At 31.8% G+C, this 20462-nt stretch overlaps 1 protein-coding gene across 3 annotated transcripts in view; it reads left to right on the top strand.

Moving 5' to 3' along the window:
- Nucleotides 1-20462, top strand: part of LOC118204148 (insulin-like growth factor 2 mRNA-binding protein 3) — a 209057-nt gene that overhangs the window by 90920 nt on the left and 97675 nt on the right. For all 3 annotated transcript variants that reach the window (XM_085813433.1, XM_085813432.1, XM_085813431.1), the window contains exon 2: nucleotides 16741-16798. In XM_085813433.1, coding sequence (XP_085669559.1) covers nucleotides 16752-16798 — 47 coding nt within the window. In that variant the 5' untranslated portion in view covers nucleotides 16741-16751. The remainder of the gene's footprint in view (nucleotides 1-16740; nucleotides 16799-20462) is intronic.

Here is a 20462-nt window from a genome sequence, read left to right as displayed (position 1 = left end):
TGCTATAGGAAAAGTACCTTCAATATGGAATATGATCGCCTCTAGAAGCAATACAGCACATACAGTGATGTGTGATGCTTTCAATTATGCGGTCTATCAGTTCCATAGGAAGCGAGAGCCATTGCTCTTGCAAAGCAGTTGCAAGCGTGACAAGGGTCTGAGGGGGCGGATTGAGAGCAGCTAGACGTCTCTCTAAAGCATCCCAAACGTGCTCGATAGGATTCAAGTCTGGGGATTGAGCTGGCCCACTCCATGCGCATAATTGTTTCCTGTTGAAGATAATCATCTATGATGTGAGCCCTGTGTGGTCTTGCATTGTTGTCTTGTAACAGGAAAGCATCACCTATTTCCCGGCATATGGGCACACATAAACATCAAGGATGTCATCTCTATTCCCCTTGTAAAGACATGGAGGTCTGTGCGTCCATCCAAAGAGATGCCACCCCAAACACAGACACTGCCCCTTCCGTATGCATCTCTTTTACGGATGTTTGACGGATGATATCGGTTTCTAGGTTATCTCCATATCAAATAATGCATACTATCGCTTTCCAGACTAAACCTGGACTCATCCGTAAAGAGAACTGCTCTCCATTGATCAGGCATCCAGTGGACATGTTGTCGTGCCCACTGAAAACGGTCCCTCCTATGGTGACGTGAGCGGCACATAAATGGCTGGTCGCCTCGCATACAGAGCACCTTCGTGAAGCTTTCTACGTACAGTTAACTTTGACACCAACCTTCTGGTGGCTGCAGCAAGGGAGGATCTAAGAAGAGTCAGAGTAGCGGTATTATTCTTGCGTGCACATAATGTCAAATATCGGTCATCAGCGCTCATCGTAGCAGTTGGCCGTCCTTGGCTGAACCTCCTAGATGCCGAATCTGTGGTTTGAAATTGCCTCCAAAGTCTATGAACCACAGAAGGACTCACATTTAGCCATCTGGCCACTTCTGTTTGACTTTGTCTTCCCTCTAGTCTCCCAATGGCTCTCCATCGCAGTTCTGCAGGCAAATGATGTCTGGCATATGTTGTTATGAATTGGCTATCTCAGATTTTTGATGTCACAGTGAAATATACGGGCTTGCTGTCAAACATGGACTTTTATGCTCCTCGCAGATGACGTATTCCGAAAGCAGTGACACTAATTTGCATATCGCAGTTTTACTCAGCTACTCTTACTTGGCAACATATTCAAATTTTACATGGTTTGGCTTATTTTTGAGGGGGTTGTCGCTATTTTTGTGATTTTTCCTTAATTTATGACAACTAGTATATAATAATTTTACAATTACCAAATATTTTTACACATTGTATCGGAAAATAGATAAGACAATACAGACAAAAATAGGAAAACGTTTCCATGCTTATTTTTATAATAGAAACATTCATTTTACTTGCTTTGCATGTAACTCCAGTTATTTATTCTCCCAACACCAGCAGCTGTTGATTCTGATTGTGTAATATCACGTAGGGAAGAATTACGGCACGCATATTGCGCAATAACGTTTGCGATATTTTGCAGAGATAATTAATTTTTATGTTCTGTCCAAGATTTGTTTATGAACACTTAAAAGAGTTTTACTGTGCTTGCTAAGCAGAATATTTTTCAGTTCCACTAATTTATTTTTATACGATGCACATATCGAAATGTCAAAAGCATTTATTTAGTGGAAAAATCTAAAGAGCGGCAGCTGTCTACCCCCCCGCTCCTCTTTTTCAAGTTATGATCTCGACTGTCCGAATATTTGTCAATTTCCAAGTATGCATGTTAGTTAAGCTTTTACTGTTAAAGGATGACTGCATGAAGCAAATTTCTGTCTTCTGATTTCAGAATATAATAGTTCATACCTAGTCATTTCGTCTGCTACTTTTTAAAAATTTTCAGTGTTTTATGTCTTAGAATTAGAAATTAATGACCTAAAACTATTACAGTAGTTTTAGGTCATTAATTTACAGTACAAGTGAAAAAATTGACATAGTATATTACAGTACAAGTGAAAAAATTGACAATTTCACACACGCTTGTGTTGGATTTGCACAATGCTTATGGGTTTCCACAAAATTTTCGTGGGGTTTTGCGTGATAAAAAGGGGTCGCAAATAAAAAAAGCTTTAAGAAACTGATCTTATATAGCATACATTTATCATAATATAATAACATGGTTGGCAAGTTTCCTGGTTTTTCGTTGTGTCTCCCAATAGATCACAGCGTTTCCTGAATTTCAGTTTTTAGTTTTCACTAAAAAAAAAACTTCCAAAGAAAAAATTTCCCAACAATGAATGGAATTTGAGTTAATGAAACTCATTGTGCAAGTTAAATTTTTACTGATTTTTAGCATAATTTTTCTTATTAAATTTTATTTGACTTGAATTTGTAGATACTTGAAAAACGTTTAATAAAATAAAACTAATTAATATTTTTTGTTTAATTTTGGTTTACGTTAGTAAATGGTACATTAGGTTTATCCTTATACCGTACTAGCAGCTTCGCTGCCAGCCTTCGTCTGTCTTTTAAATGTACCGGAAAAATGGCTGAAGGGAACACCAAATGTTAAACTTAAAAACTGCATAGAATTTTACTCTGCAGAAAAACTTCATAAAAAAAAAGTTATTACGTATAACAAAATTACAACGAAATAAGCAATGCCCTTAATACAAATATTAATTAACCTAATAAATAAATTAGCCAACTTCCCTTTGAAAATTTTAAGAATTCAAATGGTATAAAGGAGGTTGAGAACTTTGTTTCCTAAAAAAATCACTCAAAACTTTTTAATATCTTGAAAACAGTGAAATGAGCAATAAAAACATAAAATAATACAAAAAACAAAAAATTCTGAAAAGCAAAGTATAATTAATGATATTTTATCTTATATTTTCAAGAGAAAAAAATTCGGTGCTACTTTGGTAGACGGTTGAACGGATTTTTGGCGATTTACATCGGCACAATTGTTGGTGTGGTTTTTATAGTCATCAGCGTATTTTACGCATATAGTAAAGTATTAGAAACTTTAAAAAAAATTAATATCGTTAAACAGGGTTCGTAGCGGTCTTTATAAGTGCTTATAAGTCCTTATATTTGAAAATAAAATATAAAGGCCCTTATAGGTGCTTACTTTTCCTTTAAAGCCCCCCCTTTTTTTTTCTTTGTTTCTAGTCCTTATTTTTTGCTTTTAGTGCTTCTTTATTTATTTATTTATTTATTATTATTTTTTTTTATGAACGCGCTATTTTTCCCCGTACCAAAGCCGAAACTAAATAAACAACTTTTCTTCCTAATATGAAATGTCAGATGGTGAATCATACTCCCGGCTCGGAAATAGCTTTTCTGCCCTTTTTCTGCATTAACATAACCTTTAGTATTCACGAAGAGTACAGCCAGGTGCCCGTCGTTCTATTGGTCAAAGAATTGCGAAAGCAGTAGAAAATTCCGGTACATTCGGCATTCTTTTACTTCCACCCAAATACTACACAGGTTTGAATTTCTATCAAGATCTTAATAATTTGCATTCTCGTTCCGCTTGGTCTGTTCATATTCGTGTTTATTATCACCATTATGCTTATATTATGAGCATATGTATGAATGTTTATAATAACATAGTTGCAGTAACTGCTGAAGTATAGTAAACTTCCAAATATCGTTGTGTTTTGACACAGATTAGCTTTCTAAGGAATAATATTCGGAATGGCTTAAATAAAGGGAAAGTAATCGAATAGTCAAAATAATTTCATTTTTTTGGCCAGTACATTATACAGTACGAAGATTGGGAGGTTCTCCCCTTTCTCCGCAAAATCTCGAATATTGAAACTGTTACAGTTTGCTGCAAAACAAGCAACGGACCTTTTTCTTTTTTTTGTCATTATCCAGTCTGGATTGAATAGGACTAAACGTTCTGCGATCTACCAACCCAAGCGAAGAATGATTCTATTCCGGAAATTTAACGCCGCCTGTTGAAAATTAGAATGAAAAACACCCCAGTCATTTATTCTCCCAATACCGGCAGCTGTTGATTCCGATTGCGTAATATCACGTAGGGAAGAATTACGGCGCACATATTGCGCAATAACGTTCGCGGTATTTTGCAGAGATAATTAATTTTTATGTTCTGTCCAAGATTTGTTTATGAACACTTAAGAGTTTTACTGTGCTAGCTAAGCAGAATATTTTTCAGTTCCATTAATTTATTTTTATATGATGCACATATCGAAATGTCAAAAGCATTTATTTAGCGGAAAAATTTAAAGAGCGGCAACTGTCTACCCCCCCTTCCGCTCCATGAGGTCGGAAGTAAGATGGAGTCGCCCTAAACAAGTTTCTCTCGTACCCTGCTCTGAAGCACCGGCGATCCCTACGTGGTGACCAAAACATTGGGTCATTTACCATTGAGTTCTATGGGATTTGACGCGTTCGGATGTAAATATTTTGTAATTACGTCATAAATATACATATAAATGTATATATTTTCTTTTTCTACAACACTTCAGAGTCCTAAGTATGTGAAAACAACATATTTTTAAACAACATTTCATTCTGAACGGAATTAAATGCTATACTTTACACAGGACAGTTTTCTCAGAATGGTTTAATTTGAATGAAATATTTTCACAAGTTTTCGTTAATTACATTAGAAAAAAAATTAAGGTAATTCGATTTTATTCGGTTAAGGTACAAAAATTAAGATCAAAGTTTATTGTATTATAATATTAAAATTATGCATTATTTCTTTTCTATTTATAGAGCTTCTTCCTAAAATACTTTCTTAAATGTGACATGATATTTGGCTTCTGAGGCATCTTTTAAATCGAAAAGTATAAGTCAAATTATAATTAATGCTCTATTCGGTTCATTTTAAATTAGAGAAATACTTTAAATAGTACTTAACTTTCTCTGAACATTTCTGAAAGGGAATAAAATAAGGATTTTTTTTAAAGTATTATTTAAAACTTGTAACTGAGTTATTATAAAAAATAAGGGGAATAATTCTTTTAATTATACTTATCAGATTTTTTTTTTACCTTTCATTTCAACAATACATATTCCAAAACTCTTTATTACGTTCTCAAGTGCGCATCTCATAGCATTTGCTTTACAATTCCTTTTAACAGATTGCTTTCCAATACGAACAATTCTTGCTTAAATAGTTTTATAATGTATTTGTCAACAGGATTTCAATTTACGTTTACAATTCAATATTAAGGTTATTATATATTTAGATAACATTTATAATCATTATAAATTAGATACATTTAATAGATTTCTTCACAGTACTTTCACAGTTGTTAATAAGTGAATAAATTCTTCATTTCAAATACATTTATAAATAATTTAATGAATAAGTATTTTGTCAAAGGCAGATACATGCTTTTTGAAAGCACATGCATAAATACCCATACATATTTCCTATTTTTCATTTCCGGCATGTGCAAATGTTTAATTTCTGTGCATTCACTATATTTTTCATGTAAAGTAATTTACATTAATTTATTGTACACCCAAAAGTTTTACATAAAATATACATATGAATATAATTTGAATGAAAATTATAAGTGTTATTTTTAATACCCACTCAAAGGTCAGTTTTTCTTCAAAAATTCCTCCACGATGGCATCTCTCTTTAGGCAGATAGCCCTTGCATGCGTTACTCTATTTAATAAAAACTTAATCTGACCTATGTGCCTAATTACAAATATTTTAACATACATAATTTTATATTTATAAAACGTGTAAGCCCAAAGTGATTATTTTTCAGATATATAAAATTAAAACGATGGGTTTAAAATGAGCAGCAGTAAAGCCTCTCCTCTAAAAAATTTTAAAAGGTACATGTTACAATAATATATGGATGTGAAAAAAATTTTTTTTATTTAAAACAATTTTACGTTTGGAAAATAAAATAAAAGTAGCGAATACTCTATCAAGGGTATCGAAAGACATATACAATTTTAAATGTACCGTAAGATATTTTTCATTCTTTAAGGATAACATTTTTCTTTAAATCTATATTTTTGTAGTGCAGCAGCTTATAATTTTATAAAACAAATTCATAATCAAAATCGCTGTTGTTAGTTATCGAAAAATAACCAAGATGTGATTTTTGCGTAAATGTCAGTAAACTATACAAATTGCTATTATCCATCACACTATGAATGTTTCTTTCATGCGAAAGTGTCCCTTTTTCGATTTCTATGGAACTGTCGTGTGTCGAAATACTATCAGAATCTTGTCAAGCGAGGTTCTGAATGTAAACAAAGAACACCCAATCTGGTGACCCAAGCTTCAAAGCAGTTCTTCACTTTTAGCACGGGTTGGCCCCTCCTCCCTTTCCTACCTCCATGTTCTGCTCTTCTTTTTCAAGTTACGATCGACTGTCCGAATATTCGCCAATTTCCAAGTATGCGTGTTAGTTATGCTTTTACTGTTAAAGGATGACTGCATGAAGCAAATTTCTGTCTTTTGATTTCAGAAATGTTCTTCTTTTTTACTTAAATTACTTTGCTTGCAATATCTGTTAAGGGAAAACTGATATACAATGAAAATTTAGAAAATGTTCAGAATTTAGATTTAAATTATTTAAATATCAATATGAGTAGAAAAATAAATTGTATTTAGTATTAAGTTCCAAGCGAATACAATAAATATGCCTTATTATTATTACAGTCAAAAGTCTTTAATCCGGACTCGTCGGGACTTCGGCGATTCCGGATTATCGATTTTTCCGGATTATAGATCATCAGTTTAAATCTGGTAAGATGGCATGCAGAAATTATAAAATTAAAAATATGAAACCGTAATTTATAAAATAATGAGCAATTATGATCTAAAGGGTATCAAAATTTACCAAAAAAGAAGCCTAATATTTATTTGTTTACTTTATTAAACATTTCTTTCAACGCGCGGATGCGTAAAGCATACCTTACGCATAGCCGAAATTAGAAAATTGCAACCAGAAAACTATTTGATTTGTATTCGTGATATTTATAATGACGAGGAATCTGATTTAAATCATATCAAAGACGGAGCACATCGAAATTAAATACTACATTTAGTAAGGAATTATAAGCCGAATAAAATAAAAACATCTGCCCTGAAGATAACGATAGTGTTGACAGATCAACTTCCAGTTCATTGCGCGCCGCGACGTCCCCCCCCGCGCAGAGCAGCGTGAAATTGATAAACAGATTTCGGAACGGTTAGATAAACAAAGGATATGCTTTTATCCATTTTTTGTAGCAATTCGTTTTTTGTTTGATGGACATCGAAACATACTTTCGTTTTCTAGATCCTTTGGGAGCTCCAGCATCGGAAATTCTATTTGACATAATCGAAAGTTCAAGCTTACTTTTAGAAAATTGCTCTTACAGTCTGCAAAAAATAATAAGCCGGATCCAATTCTAAGATTAAGGAACAACGCAATTATCAACATTAACTGAAATAGATAATTAGATAATTTTAGCTTATACCGTCCGTTATACATTAAACGCGCACGCGAAAACTTATTCTGCACTTGCGCAGTCGTAAATGTCTTGCGCGCACGAGTAAAACGCCTATGCGCATGCGTCAATGCGGCGCATGTGCAGAAAGATTTTAGCTTTGAGGTCCGGATTATAGATCATTCCGGATTACGGGTGTCCGAATTAACGACTTTTGACTGTATTTATTTTCTCTATTTTGAACTGAAATTTCATCATTAAATCTTGTGATATAGTTTAGTTCTGCATATTTTTTTTTCTCTCATTGTAAACTAGTTCTGTAAATTGAACTTTTATTTAAAATTTAAAAAAAAAAAAAGTAATTATTTTCCATCGTTGAGGTAATGCTTATTCTCTCTTAATAAATACTGCATTTCTCATATTTTAAATTACAAGTCTAATTTTTAAGGTTATGCAGTTGTGTATAATGTAATTATACAGGTGCTTATTTTTTTCTTAAAATGTGCTTGAAAAGTGCTTATAGGTGCTTAGTTTTTTAACTAAAATGTGGCTATGAACCCTGTTAAAAATAATGAATTAATTTTTTGTTGAAAACGTTTTTTAAGATGGCTGGCAAATGTAAATAAATACATTTACTAAGAGTATAAAATGCTAAAGTAAGGTTAAATTATTACTTTCATATAATAAAATAAAAACACTGCTATAAAAACATTCCGCCAACATTTAATTGGATTAAAATATTACTTAAATTGAATATCGATTTAAAAACATCATACCAACGTTTAAAAGAATAAAAATATTACTTAAATACTTTAAAATGAGTTTTATAGGATTTAATTATTTAACATTAAAACATATGTGGCAATACTGTAATTTCCAGAAGAAAGGCCGCATCAGCGTAAATGCCGCACTCGAGAAAAATGGTGGGAAAAAAATTAAAATTACACAGAAACGCCGCAATAGATTAAATTGCGCATGACATCGTCGTGGGCCGTATAGATGCAAAAACTCAACCTAAGTCCTGATATATGACATACCAGTTAAGAAAAATGCATGAAATGAAACCATAACTCAAAAATAAATTAAAGGTAAGAAATGTATAGCTTCTGTGCCGTTTAGAGACATTTTCAGAAATTTTCTGCTCCCTTCTTACTTAAAAACTATCCAACCAGTACTTGTACCCAAACTGATGGGATCTGTATTTGGCAGAATGCCAAGAAAAATCCATTCATGCTGAAGGGGAAATATGTCAGAGTTCGTTATTCCGAGGCAAGTGGAGTCGTGTCCGCCTTTGAAAAAAATTGCAGAAAAGGCAGGGGTGGGGAGAGGATGGGTCCTGGAAGATTCATCGAATGACAGAGGAGAGAGACTATTCAAACTGATGAGAATGTTGATTTGAAAGGGGGAAGGATGTTATTGCTCTGAGATCTCGTTTAGGGTGAATAAGGCATGTAGGTCCGTTCAAGGGAAAGAATGTAAACAAAATAACGTTCGCAAAAAGCAACTGAGTGGTCTTTTGTATGGGAACAGCACCAGTCTATGCACAATGACAAGGCCATCCAAACTATGTACAATGACCATCATAGGAAATATTTTATTTTTAGTGCACCTAAACGCCGCACCCGCTGAAAATTTCAGTTTTAAACACGTAAATGCCGCGGCGTTTCTTCCGGAAATTACGGTAAATATCTCAGGAATTTTTGAAAACACTGTATGAATTTTTAAGTAAAAGTTGAAGTATACAATTATAAAGTAATTGAAAATTATGTACTTACATTTTTTTAAAGTATTTTACCTGTCGTATATTGATAAGTATCAGAAAAAAAAAAAAAATCTTCATCTGTTATCCACATCTCTCGCACTTCATTGGAGAAGCAATTAGCAAGGTTTTCTCCAAAAATTTAAAATAAATTTCCTTATTTTAATATTTAACAGCCATAAATAATGTATAAAACGTTAGATTAAATTTATAGATATTAATAAAACCAATTACGTTTTAAGTAAGGTGATGTCATTGATTACATCATCCAGAACATAAAATTATATAAAATATTATAAACAACAAAATTTTTATTTCAAATAAAAATGCAAAATTAAATTTATTTTTAATATTTAAAAGCCATAAATAATATTTAAAACACGGAATTTATGCATAATAAAACACGTTATTTTTTTAAATAAAATGACAACAAAGTATCGGTTACCATAAATAACTTATCCAGTAATGGGTTTACCATAAGTCGTATTACTAGCCAAAAGAAAAATTACCAAAATCCGTGCAACCGTCTACCAAAGTAGCACCAAAAATTACAATTAAATAAGCTATATCCCTTAATACAAATATTAATTATCCTAATAAAAAAATTTCTGTTGAAGAAAAAAAATCATGCAAAACTTTTCAATGTCTTACAAGCAGTGAAATAAGCAAAAAATAACATGAAAGAAATTAAAAAAACAAAAAATTCCGCTCAGAATTTTACTCTGCAGAACAACTTTATAAAAAACATCAATAAAAATGTATTATATATATATATAAAAAATAAATATGCCAATCTTTAAAAAACAGTGACATACGATGAAAAATTGTTGCCAAACCCATATTTCTAAAAGAATGAAACTATTAAAAATGATGCGATTTCATCAAAAATTTATCAACAACAATAAGAAAGGAAAATTGTTGCCAAAATCGCATTTGTAAAGATGTGAGATGTGTACTCGGAAGCTTCATATAAGCTTTGTATAAGCAGTCGCAAGGATAAAAGTTTAACGTGTCCAAAAATCAAAGAAAAATGAACTACATTTTTAAACATAAACTTTTTTAGAAAAAATCCTGTTGAAAAGGTGTTAAGCTCCCTTTGTTAAATAAATTCGTATTTAATCGATTTATTGAAACACGAAATTAATTTTAATAATAGCTATTTTACGAAATTTATTTTAATTTCGTAAAATAGCTAAGTGCCTACATTTCATGATGATGGGAAAATGGAGTGCATAGAGTAAAATCTCACTTTCCTGTAGCCCATTATGTCTCAAAATGACGCGATTTCGTCGTAAAACATAAAATAAAAAAAAATTGTAATTCGAATTTTGAAAAAATCGCTTCGAGGTTCACTGGCTCTTGTCTAGATGCACCTATGTACCAAATTTCGTAGCCGTGGGTCTATTAGCTTATGCGCAGCGCTCATGAAAGACACACACACACAGACTCTTTGTTTTATTATATGTAGAGATGTACATTAATTAAAAATTTTATTTTTATGTGTAAAAGTACTGTGATAAGTTGCCTTCTGTAGTCAGAACTTTCTTAATGTAAAAGTGTAAGAAAATTACAAAATAAAATTAGTTAGCAAAAAGAAAATTTAGAACATCTAGTTAAATATTAATATATTTACATCAGAATCCTATTGTAAATAGTCCAATAACCTGATTATTCATTAAAAAGTGAATTTAAATCAATTTAAAATTATTTTGAAATAGCATCGTTTCCTAAGAAGCCTTACTGAAGATTCCTAGTTTTTCGTATTTAAAGGTTGGCAGCTATTTATTTATAATAGAAGCTGTTGGATTTTCTGATGACAATTACCAATAAAAATTTTAGGAATGCTTTAACTGACCATTAAAATTGTTGTACCAGGAAGGAAAGTAAATAGCAGAATCTTGTATATTATACATATACAGTTTAATGGAAGGGAGACATTATTAAATTTTGTGTAGTTTGGCATACATAGCATGCAGAATTCAGTACACAGAACTGTCACCTCTGCCAGCAAAACTGGTTGTAATCTGGTTGCATATCAAGTCTGAGCTTTGATAACAGGTACTTCATTTAACTCTGTGGCAAAGTTCATCAATCATAGCTGGCAAGTGGTAGGTGTGCCAGTCCTTCGGGCAACTCAAGACCAGATGTTTTCAGTTGTTGAAAAACCTGAATAATGTGCTGGCACTGGCTATGCATTATGTTTACCAGTCTATGGTTGTCAACGTGACAAGTTCTGTGTCCCTCAGAAGTTGGGAAGTGGGGTCTCCCTGTTATGATATCCAAAATGTAATTATAGAAATGGTTTTAAGTGTGGTAAATAAGACTGTAATAACCCATAAATACTTACAAACATGCAGATCAAAATGTGTGATCTAAAAAGGAAATATGAAATTAAAGTAACTTACCCCAAAAGATGACAAACAGATATTACCAAGTGATGCGCATCACCAAAATAACGTTGCACTTAAAATAAAGTTAATCTTTTTCCATCAGCACGAAATGAAGTCTCGGTGTAAAAGGAACAATAAAATTTTGATGGCAGTAAGCGTACTTGATTAACCATGGTATTTTTGCTTTTTTTCTTCTTTAAATCAGGAAATTTTAGATCTTGTAAACACAAGCTCGCAAAGAGTTCTCGAAAGGGGGAAGAAGTTGAACAAATTTTATTTTCTGCATAGATGTATAAGGAAACTGGAGCAGTTATTCAGTATCTTCAAAAAACATTTTTGTGTCCAGCGCATGAGACTCCGTATCAGAAATTCTAAAGATCTGCCTATTTTACAATTATTTTGCAATATTGCTGTTGAACTGAATTTTATGGTTTGAGTACGTAGAACATGATCTTTATTAAATAAAGGTAACACACAAAATGTTAGAAAAAAAAGCCCCTTTGATTGTAATTTAAAATTTGAAACCGTTCAGATTTTTTAATTTCTTCATTTAAAAATTTTAATATTATAATTTGGTGCTGCACCACCTCATGAAATGGACCACTAATTCAAACACCGCTGCATGAAAAGTACAATAAATATCCATGCTGCCGTCAACGTGTTAAACAACAAAAAGTATAGTAATTGGTGATGAGCATCAAATCTTGAATAAAAGTAGTTTGTTGTGTTCATAAAATTAAATTCATCATCGGGTCTTGGAGTATTAATTGAAAATTAGAGAACTTTAGGGTTTTCCTTACAGGAACTTTAAGGCTCAAGTTTTGCTGTTAAGTTATGTTTGACTTGAATGAGTTTTCAAACCAGACATTGAAGAAGGCTTATATATTCCACTCCCATGCTAGAAGTGGTTGTTCAAATTGTTTTCCTTATAATGCACTGGTAAATAAATGAGAAGAAAGTCACTTAAAGTCATCTGATGCATTTCCACAAAATGTAAAGCGAGTCTATTTTTGAAAGTTTTAAAACAAGGAGCAAGCCTTTGTGATGCAAGTTAATTGTCCCATTTGCTTATATAATTATTCTATCTCATTTCCATTAAAAACTTACTGCAAATTGTAACCCCTCTTTTTGATGAATTTCAAAACTTGGGTTTTGAATTCCTCTGCTGACCAATCTCCTCCCTGAAATTTGACATTGGACAAAATAAAGTGCACATTTCTCAAACCCTTTACTTGCTTCAAAGTTATTTTTTTCTGACAATTATCTATGTTCATTTAAAATGAAATAAAACAAATCTTTGTTTTGAGCAGCAGTACCTTCCACAACTAAGCCTTTTTTGTTTATGTGAGATTGCCAATCCAAACTATTTGTATTTTCCTAGAATTCTTGAAATTTGAGCAAACTGCTGAAGTATTGCCTAAAGATTTGACATTAGATGGAATCTTTTTTATTCTTGATTTGTTTGTAACTATTTCTATTTCATGCGATAAAACATGTACTTTTTTCAACTTATCTAAAATTTTAATTTTCTGAGATATCAAAACTTTACCTCTTTTTGCTGCTTTATCATCTTTCTTTTTACTCTTAGGCGGCACACTGAATTTTTATAACTAAAAGAAATACAAATGAAAAGAAGAGGATAAATACGTGATTACAGTTGTGGTAATGTGGGTGAAATGATCGTTGCTTAGCCTGAATCGCTCATCTAGTAGCCATTCGCCAAGCACAATTTCAGCATCATCCGCATGAGTGAAATTCTAGCAGTGGACAAATCAATCCTCTAACCAGCCAGGTCATGTACAATAGTACTTCCTGTTAGGAAAACCATGTTTTTGAAGAAATGGTGTTTTCTTTTAATTAACAGCTAGCAAACTTCAGGTTCTAGTATGATTCCTTCACTAGGGAGGGGGAAGCACTCAGTGCAACAAACACTAATGACTGTCGAATTTGAAAACATGAAACAGGGCCTTCGGTGGCATGGTATACCTTGCAATATATTGCTTTACATCATACCAGATTTCATTACAAACTATCTGTCATTTCTGGAGATAATTGACCAAAGTGAAAATTCTCTTAATTTTGAACATCAGTGTCGGTCAGAAAAGACTGCTGTGAACTGCTTTTAAAAATGGTAGCAGGATGAACTTGTGGAATTTTTTATTCTAGGAACTATTTAAAATTATTTGCAAAAGAAATTTTGGAATTTTAAAATATAAAACTACACTGTTGACTATTAAAATTGCATCCTCAACAGGGACAACCAAAATAACTTAAATTTCTTTTATAGATTCCTGTATAATTTAAATTTCTATTTTGTTGATTTAAGATAATGTGTTATGAAAAGTTCTGAATCAAGAAACCATGGGATTTTGCAGTTATGCCATTCATGTCTCGATATGCATCACTGTAGCTGAAGACTGCTGTACAATTCAGTATAAACCAAGGAACTTGCTGTGGAAGCAGTCTTGACCCTTCAACACAAATGTCTCGCTGTGTGTAGATTAATTCTTGTCATGGTATACATAGTATATCTGCCGGCGTTTGTAAATTTTCCTAATTTTTACAAAAACTCTGGTTTAGTTTTATGCGCAAACTTGCACTTTTTTAGGCATGCAAGTTTGGTTTAAGTGATTACAGCAAAGCCGAAAGGTCTATCTGCCTAAGGAGAGGGATTATACCTTAGTGAAGGACTTTCTAAGGGAAACTGTCTCGTATACACGTTACACATGGGGGAAACCACAAAAACACCCATGAAGCCTATCCGTTTGTGGGGTTCGAACCTCGGACCATACTACCAGTGATCAACAATTTTTTTTACTGCTCGGCCGCTGGTATACCTTTTTTAGACTTTCAGAGTAGCCATTAAATTCAGCTTCCTTTATTACATCAAAAATAATTCTTTCCCTTGAGATATGAAATCTTACTGTACATCACAGAGTTTGATTTTGGCAATTTTTAAACAGATTTTTGAATTTCATAATTTTTAATGAATCTTTGTCATTAAAATAATATATTAAAATTACATTTTTGTGAAAATAACATTAAAATTATTTCTGTCATGTTTAAAGAATATTTTTATCCTGAAATTTAAACCTCTTTTAAAACGATGTTTTTGAATTACCTTAAAAATGCTGCTGTAAATATGTTAAATTATCTTGTTTTTCATTTTTAAGTGTCCATTGTATTTCAGAATATTCAACTGTTTGCCAGTTTTTTCTGGTAAAGCTTGCATTCTACTTTTTTGAAAAAATTTTCCCAAAATCATCAGTTTTTTACTTTTATGACGTTTACAAGTTTAATGTATTGCTGGAGCTTGTATATGGTATGTCAGCCATTTGTACAAGGGCCTGCTCTGATGGGTATAGGTGTTTGAGGTTGTTAGCCCGCCATGCTTCACTCCATCTGTCTTTCCTGAACCCTCCAATTTTATACTCACTTGACAGTGGTCAGTGTAAGCAACAGTTTGGCGATATAACATGTAGGTAATCTGTTATACTCCTGTGCTTCGTGTTCAGCTGCATGGTGCTGTGTATTTTTCCTACTTACTGTGGAAGCAAAGTTTATGTTGAAGTAATAAAACAGAATCTAGTTTTTAGTCAAACAAGGAGGAAGCATTATTTCTGTGGGGAAAAATTTATCTTTTACACTGGTTCTATGTGCTGTTGTAAGCATTTACTTACGTATGCTTTGTTGTTCTATTTTCATGTCCCATTGTACTTTGTTTGTGAAGCTAATTTCGCATGAACTGGATGCTTCTGTCACGTTTAAATGGCCAAGAACAATGGCAAAAGTTTTTAAAAACAGTTTTTCAGTTTCTCATTCATAACAAAATTGTTGATTTACATTAATGTCAAGCATAGTTATTTTATCTATTTGTTTCAGAGAAGAGAATTTATTTAACGTTTTTAATATATTTGGCCCACATATATGGTACATATTCATTTTGAAAACTAAACGCAAAGTTTTGCAAATTATCAGCTTTTTTGTAAAATGTTTTACATAAGTATTTCCATAAATCAGGGGTTCCCAACCAGGGGGGGGTGCATGTAATCAGTCTTTTGTTTAGCTGATTTAGTATTCATTTTTAGTTTATGAATATAAAGAACTGCTCTTATTCCAGTTTTTGGTATTTACCAACATTTTCTATACTTTTTGTTTTTTTTTATAAAACATACTGAAAAATAATCTAACTAAATGTATATACTGTATATTCCGGTGAAATTCTGGCATATCGAAATTTACGGGTGCACGTAAGAAATGACACACCCTTTGAACTTAAAACTTTTAATTCTCAGATAACATTAAAAGTTTGTCTTCTGTTATATTTTCAGGCACATCATCGATTTCTGTTTCATCTTTACCATCACTGTTACTCTAATGCATAAATAACTAGTCATCATTCGTTCCATCTTTAACCAACACCAAATATCTTTACTGCAGCATGAATCATTTTCGTTTGCAAACTTAATGACCTTGCATTTGAAACCAGCGCTTTGTTGTTTTGTTTGGCAATATTTACTACTAAAATGAATGCTAGATCAATTGTATTTTAACTAAAACCTTCGATGTTCATTTCAAAATAACCGCTTCAAATGACCAAAGAAAGTTAAAAACATCTGGGAAGTGCATTCGTACTGCAAATTATGTTCCCCTTTTCTCGAAATCCTACAACATTCTTTTGGATACTAGCACTGAATATAATGCACCCTCTTTGCAGGTATATTTACTCCCAAGTATTTAAACCACACACATATTGTTCTTATCGCTTCAGTTCAGTTTACCATCATTCGAAAGGCTAGGGAAAATCTTTGAATAAGTGGCCTAAGAGCATTGCACTTGTATCTTTTAGGTTTCTTCATAAAGAATTGGGTGCATGTTTTACGGTGAATATACTTAGAAATTAAAATATATACCTCGAAATTATAGATGCACGTTGTATGCCAGAAAATACGGTATGTATTTTTCAAGTTTTGCAGAGGGGAGGGATGATCTAGCAATGGGATAATGGGTGCATGGAACAAAAAGGGTTGAAAACCACTACTATACATGATCTCTACCACTACTATATATGATGAAGTTTGATAGCTGAATTTTCAAAGCATCTTTAACATTTGTTTTGACAGGTATTTAATTACGATAGACTAATATTTTTCTTTTTAGGTTACGAAGTCATGGGTTCCCAGCTTCTTGTAGAGCCTACACTTGGCCAAAATAGAAGGTAAGTTATTTTTCTTTATAAGTAGCATCTAGGAAGTAAAATGTTTCAAATATCTCAATATCTTAGTAAAAGGGACATTTATAAAACTAGACATTTTGTCCCTTAATAAAGATTGTCCCTTAATAATTGTCCCTTAATAATTTGTCCCTTAATAAAGATTTTCTAATGAAATATGCATGATATAAACACGCATTTCAGTTTACTGAGGAATATTAATTATTTCAATTTACTGAGGAAAGTTAAAAATGCAATGATAAAATAACAGAAATAAATATTTTCTTATCTGAAGTAATTCTGGGACTATTTAGTTTTTGTTTAACCATGTGGGATGTTAGTTTTTCAGTTTTAATTTTAGCAGCGTTTGAAGATATTACTTTTAGCAGTAGAAGAGTAAACATGATTAGAAATCCTGTCAACACTGCATATTTTCCTTTCCTGTTTTTCAGACGAAACTTAAAAAGAAATTTCTTTCATCTATGTCCGAAGTCTCTCGTCTCCACAGTTTCAGTTTGACTAATGTAGAATCTCTGTATCTACTACACAGTTAGCGGAAAGTTAAAATTTTAGGAAACTGTGTGGACCATAAAACAAATCTGTAAAAATTAAAATTCGCAAATAGGAATACCATTAAAAGAAAATATCGTGAATTTGTGTAAATATAAATATTTCATATGGAGGCTTAAAAAATGCAAGTCCTGTATACCGTGACGTTTAGCCATTAATTAATGAATTAAAGTGAGTAAACTCATCAACTATTTTGCCTTTTCTTGCAATATTGCTGTTCTTGTAGGTAACTGTGTTTTCACAAAATGAAATGCAGTTGAATGACTTGAAAGAATTTATTCAGGATTTTCCACCTAAATAGGTTTGTATTTTAATGACTCTTAAGGGTAAGACTTTTTTTCTGTTTCTGTGATAAATTTCTTCTTTGATCTCTGATGCAATACAATTGAAGGGAAAGGATGAAGTACACAGCTGTAACTATAACATCCAATAATTCTTCCTACATTTTCAATCCAATCTTTCTTATTGAATTATTTTATAGCTCTTTCTCTGAGTATTTTTTATATTGCAGTCTTGTTTACTTTCTTGCAGCTGGTTCATTGGCATTCTTCTGTTGTTTAGGTGCTCTATTATAGATGCTGTGTATTGAAGAAGGGCTAAATATCTTTAGCCTTTAAACAGACTTAAGCATCTAATCTAAAAGTATGACCCTCACTATCAAAGCTTACAGTGAATAACTATTTTTTGCCATTTTTTAATCGCATAGTTCCATTAAAAGTTGTAACTTTAATTTACGGTGAAAGTGGTATTTCATTCAGGGTTAAGTATTTCATCACTATTATACTGAAAATGGGAATGTTATGACTTATCGTATAAATTGGTGTTTAATTTGTGCAGTTAATCTGAGACACTTCTTATATTTGAATGAATGAAGAAAAATATTTCCTAAATGATACTGACTGAAGGATTAAGGACGTCGCGGCGTGCAAAGAACTGGAAGTTGATCTGTCAGCACTATCCTCATCTTCAGGGCAGATGTTTTTATTTTATTCGGCTTATAATTCCTTACTAAATGTAGTATTTCATCTCGATGTACTCTGATAGGATTTAAATCAAATTCCTCGTCATTATAATACAGATCAAATAGTTTTCTGGTTGCAGTTTTCCAATTTCGACTATGCGTAAAGTATGCTTTTCGCATGCACACGTTGAAAGAAATGTTTAATAAAATAAAAAAATAAATATTAAGCTTTTTTTTTTTTTGTAAATTTTGATACCCTTTAGATCATAATTATTCTTTATTTCATAAATTTCTGCATGCCATCTTACCAGATTTAAACTGATGATCTATAATCCGGAATCGCCGAAATCCCGACGAGTCCGGATTAATGACTGTATTTTGCTGTTTTATGTGTGTAGTATTTAAATATTAAATGTGTAATTTGAAAAAATTTTTAAAAATCCTCTCTTACTTTGGATTTAGTATTATAAATCAGTAATTAAGAGTAAATAAATATCTAAGAACATAATGAAAGTTCAGAACTATAAATATGATAAAATAACTATATAAAGCAAGCAGCTAGTGGAAATCTTAGCAACATTGATTCAGTGTTCTATCCATGCTTATCAGTCACACATTGCCAGTGTTCTTACACAACATCTATACCGGCATCAAAAAGTGAATATGGTTTAGAATGTTTTAACATGAGCATTCTTTCATTATCCAATCCAAATAGCCAGCATGAAGATGCTTCATCAAATTTGATTGTTTAAGCATATAGAATCCAGTATCTTGGAAGATGGAATTTCATAAGTTTTTAGAAGAATTTAAATATGCGACAGCCTTTGCCTGCCAAAGTTGAATTTTGCACCAAAAACGTATGCAGGCGAAACACGTTTCTGCTTAATAGGATAAGTACCAAAATGAAAATTTTATAGATTTGATGCTATTGAAGTTATTACATGAAACAGTTTTAAATTGGCAAAAATGGTTTCCTTTTGAAATGACTGCAATTAATATTAATTATGTTTAATCTTTTTTTAATGATATTCTAAATTGAAGATATTAATACAGTATTAAAATATTAATTGTACATCATATTTTATTGGGAAAGAGGTACAACAGAAGATGAAGAAACTGATATAGTTCAGGTTATTAAGCATGCTATAACAAACTTTCTTGACCTGTTCACACTACATCCTAATTTTTTAATGCAGTTTTTATCAACACACATACATATAGGTCTCATAAAAAAAGTATATAGTCTAAAACTGTGTAATAACTAATAATGAATATTTTACATGTGAAAACTTCAAAAGCTTTCACCATCCGTCTGAAGGTTTCTATTCCTCTACTGAAAGTCTGTGAGAAACTGACCAGTATTTTTAATTTAAAATTTTATGAGACTTCCAAAACCATTTGCGTCATGTGAATTCTAAGTGCCAAAAAATTACTGGCCTTTTTGTAGATGTTAAATTGTGGTAGTCAAAAATGGATGTGCATTTGTTTTTATACTCCCATTTTAGTTATAGAAAGCCATATTTAATTGAAGAAAGATGAGGCCTTTTACATCCTTGTATAATTACTTTATCATTTATAAATTGTTAATTAAAATGAAAAACATAATAGTTTCTTACTAATTTTGTCATACTAGTCATAGATTTGAAATTTAGAAGAGGTTTTTTTTTGGGGGGGGGGTTAGAGTTTGCAGAAGATAAGCATTCACAAATTTGTAAATTTCAGTATTCAAAGCAAAATAATTCTGTAGTTATAAAAAGTAACATGTAATTATTAAACTGAATAAAATTGCCATGCAAATTATGCATTTTTCTTTCAGTGAATTTGTATGTAGATCAAAAGTTTTGTGCAATAAATATAATATAATAACCCATAATACCATGTGACTGAACCAAGTTCTCATTCTTTAGTGGAACTGCACTGTGTTTTTGGTCTGTTCTTAATTTAAAAAATGGTAAAATATGCATGCTTGTTGTTATACTTATTTTCAAATCCTGAAACATAAATTGCAACATAAACAAAATTTTATTACCCTCAGAGCATTCTGAAAACATATGTAGTCTAATTTTATTTAATATTTAAACATTCACTTTATAAGTTTCTGCGTCCTGAATTGTAAAAGAAGTCTATTTTTGTATGCAT

This window comes from Stegodyphus dumicola, chromosome 3 (assembly GCF_044657685.1).
Source record: "Stegodyphus dumicola isolate Sdum_Otavi_A_Nest chromosome 3, ASM4465768v1".
NCBI lineage: Eukaryota > Metazoa > Arthropoda > Arachnida > Araneae > Eresidae > Stegodyphus > Stegodyphus dumicola.
This window is presented reverse-complemented; position numbering and strand designations above follow the sequence as displayed.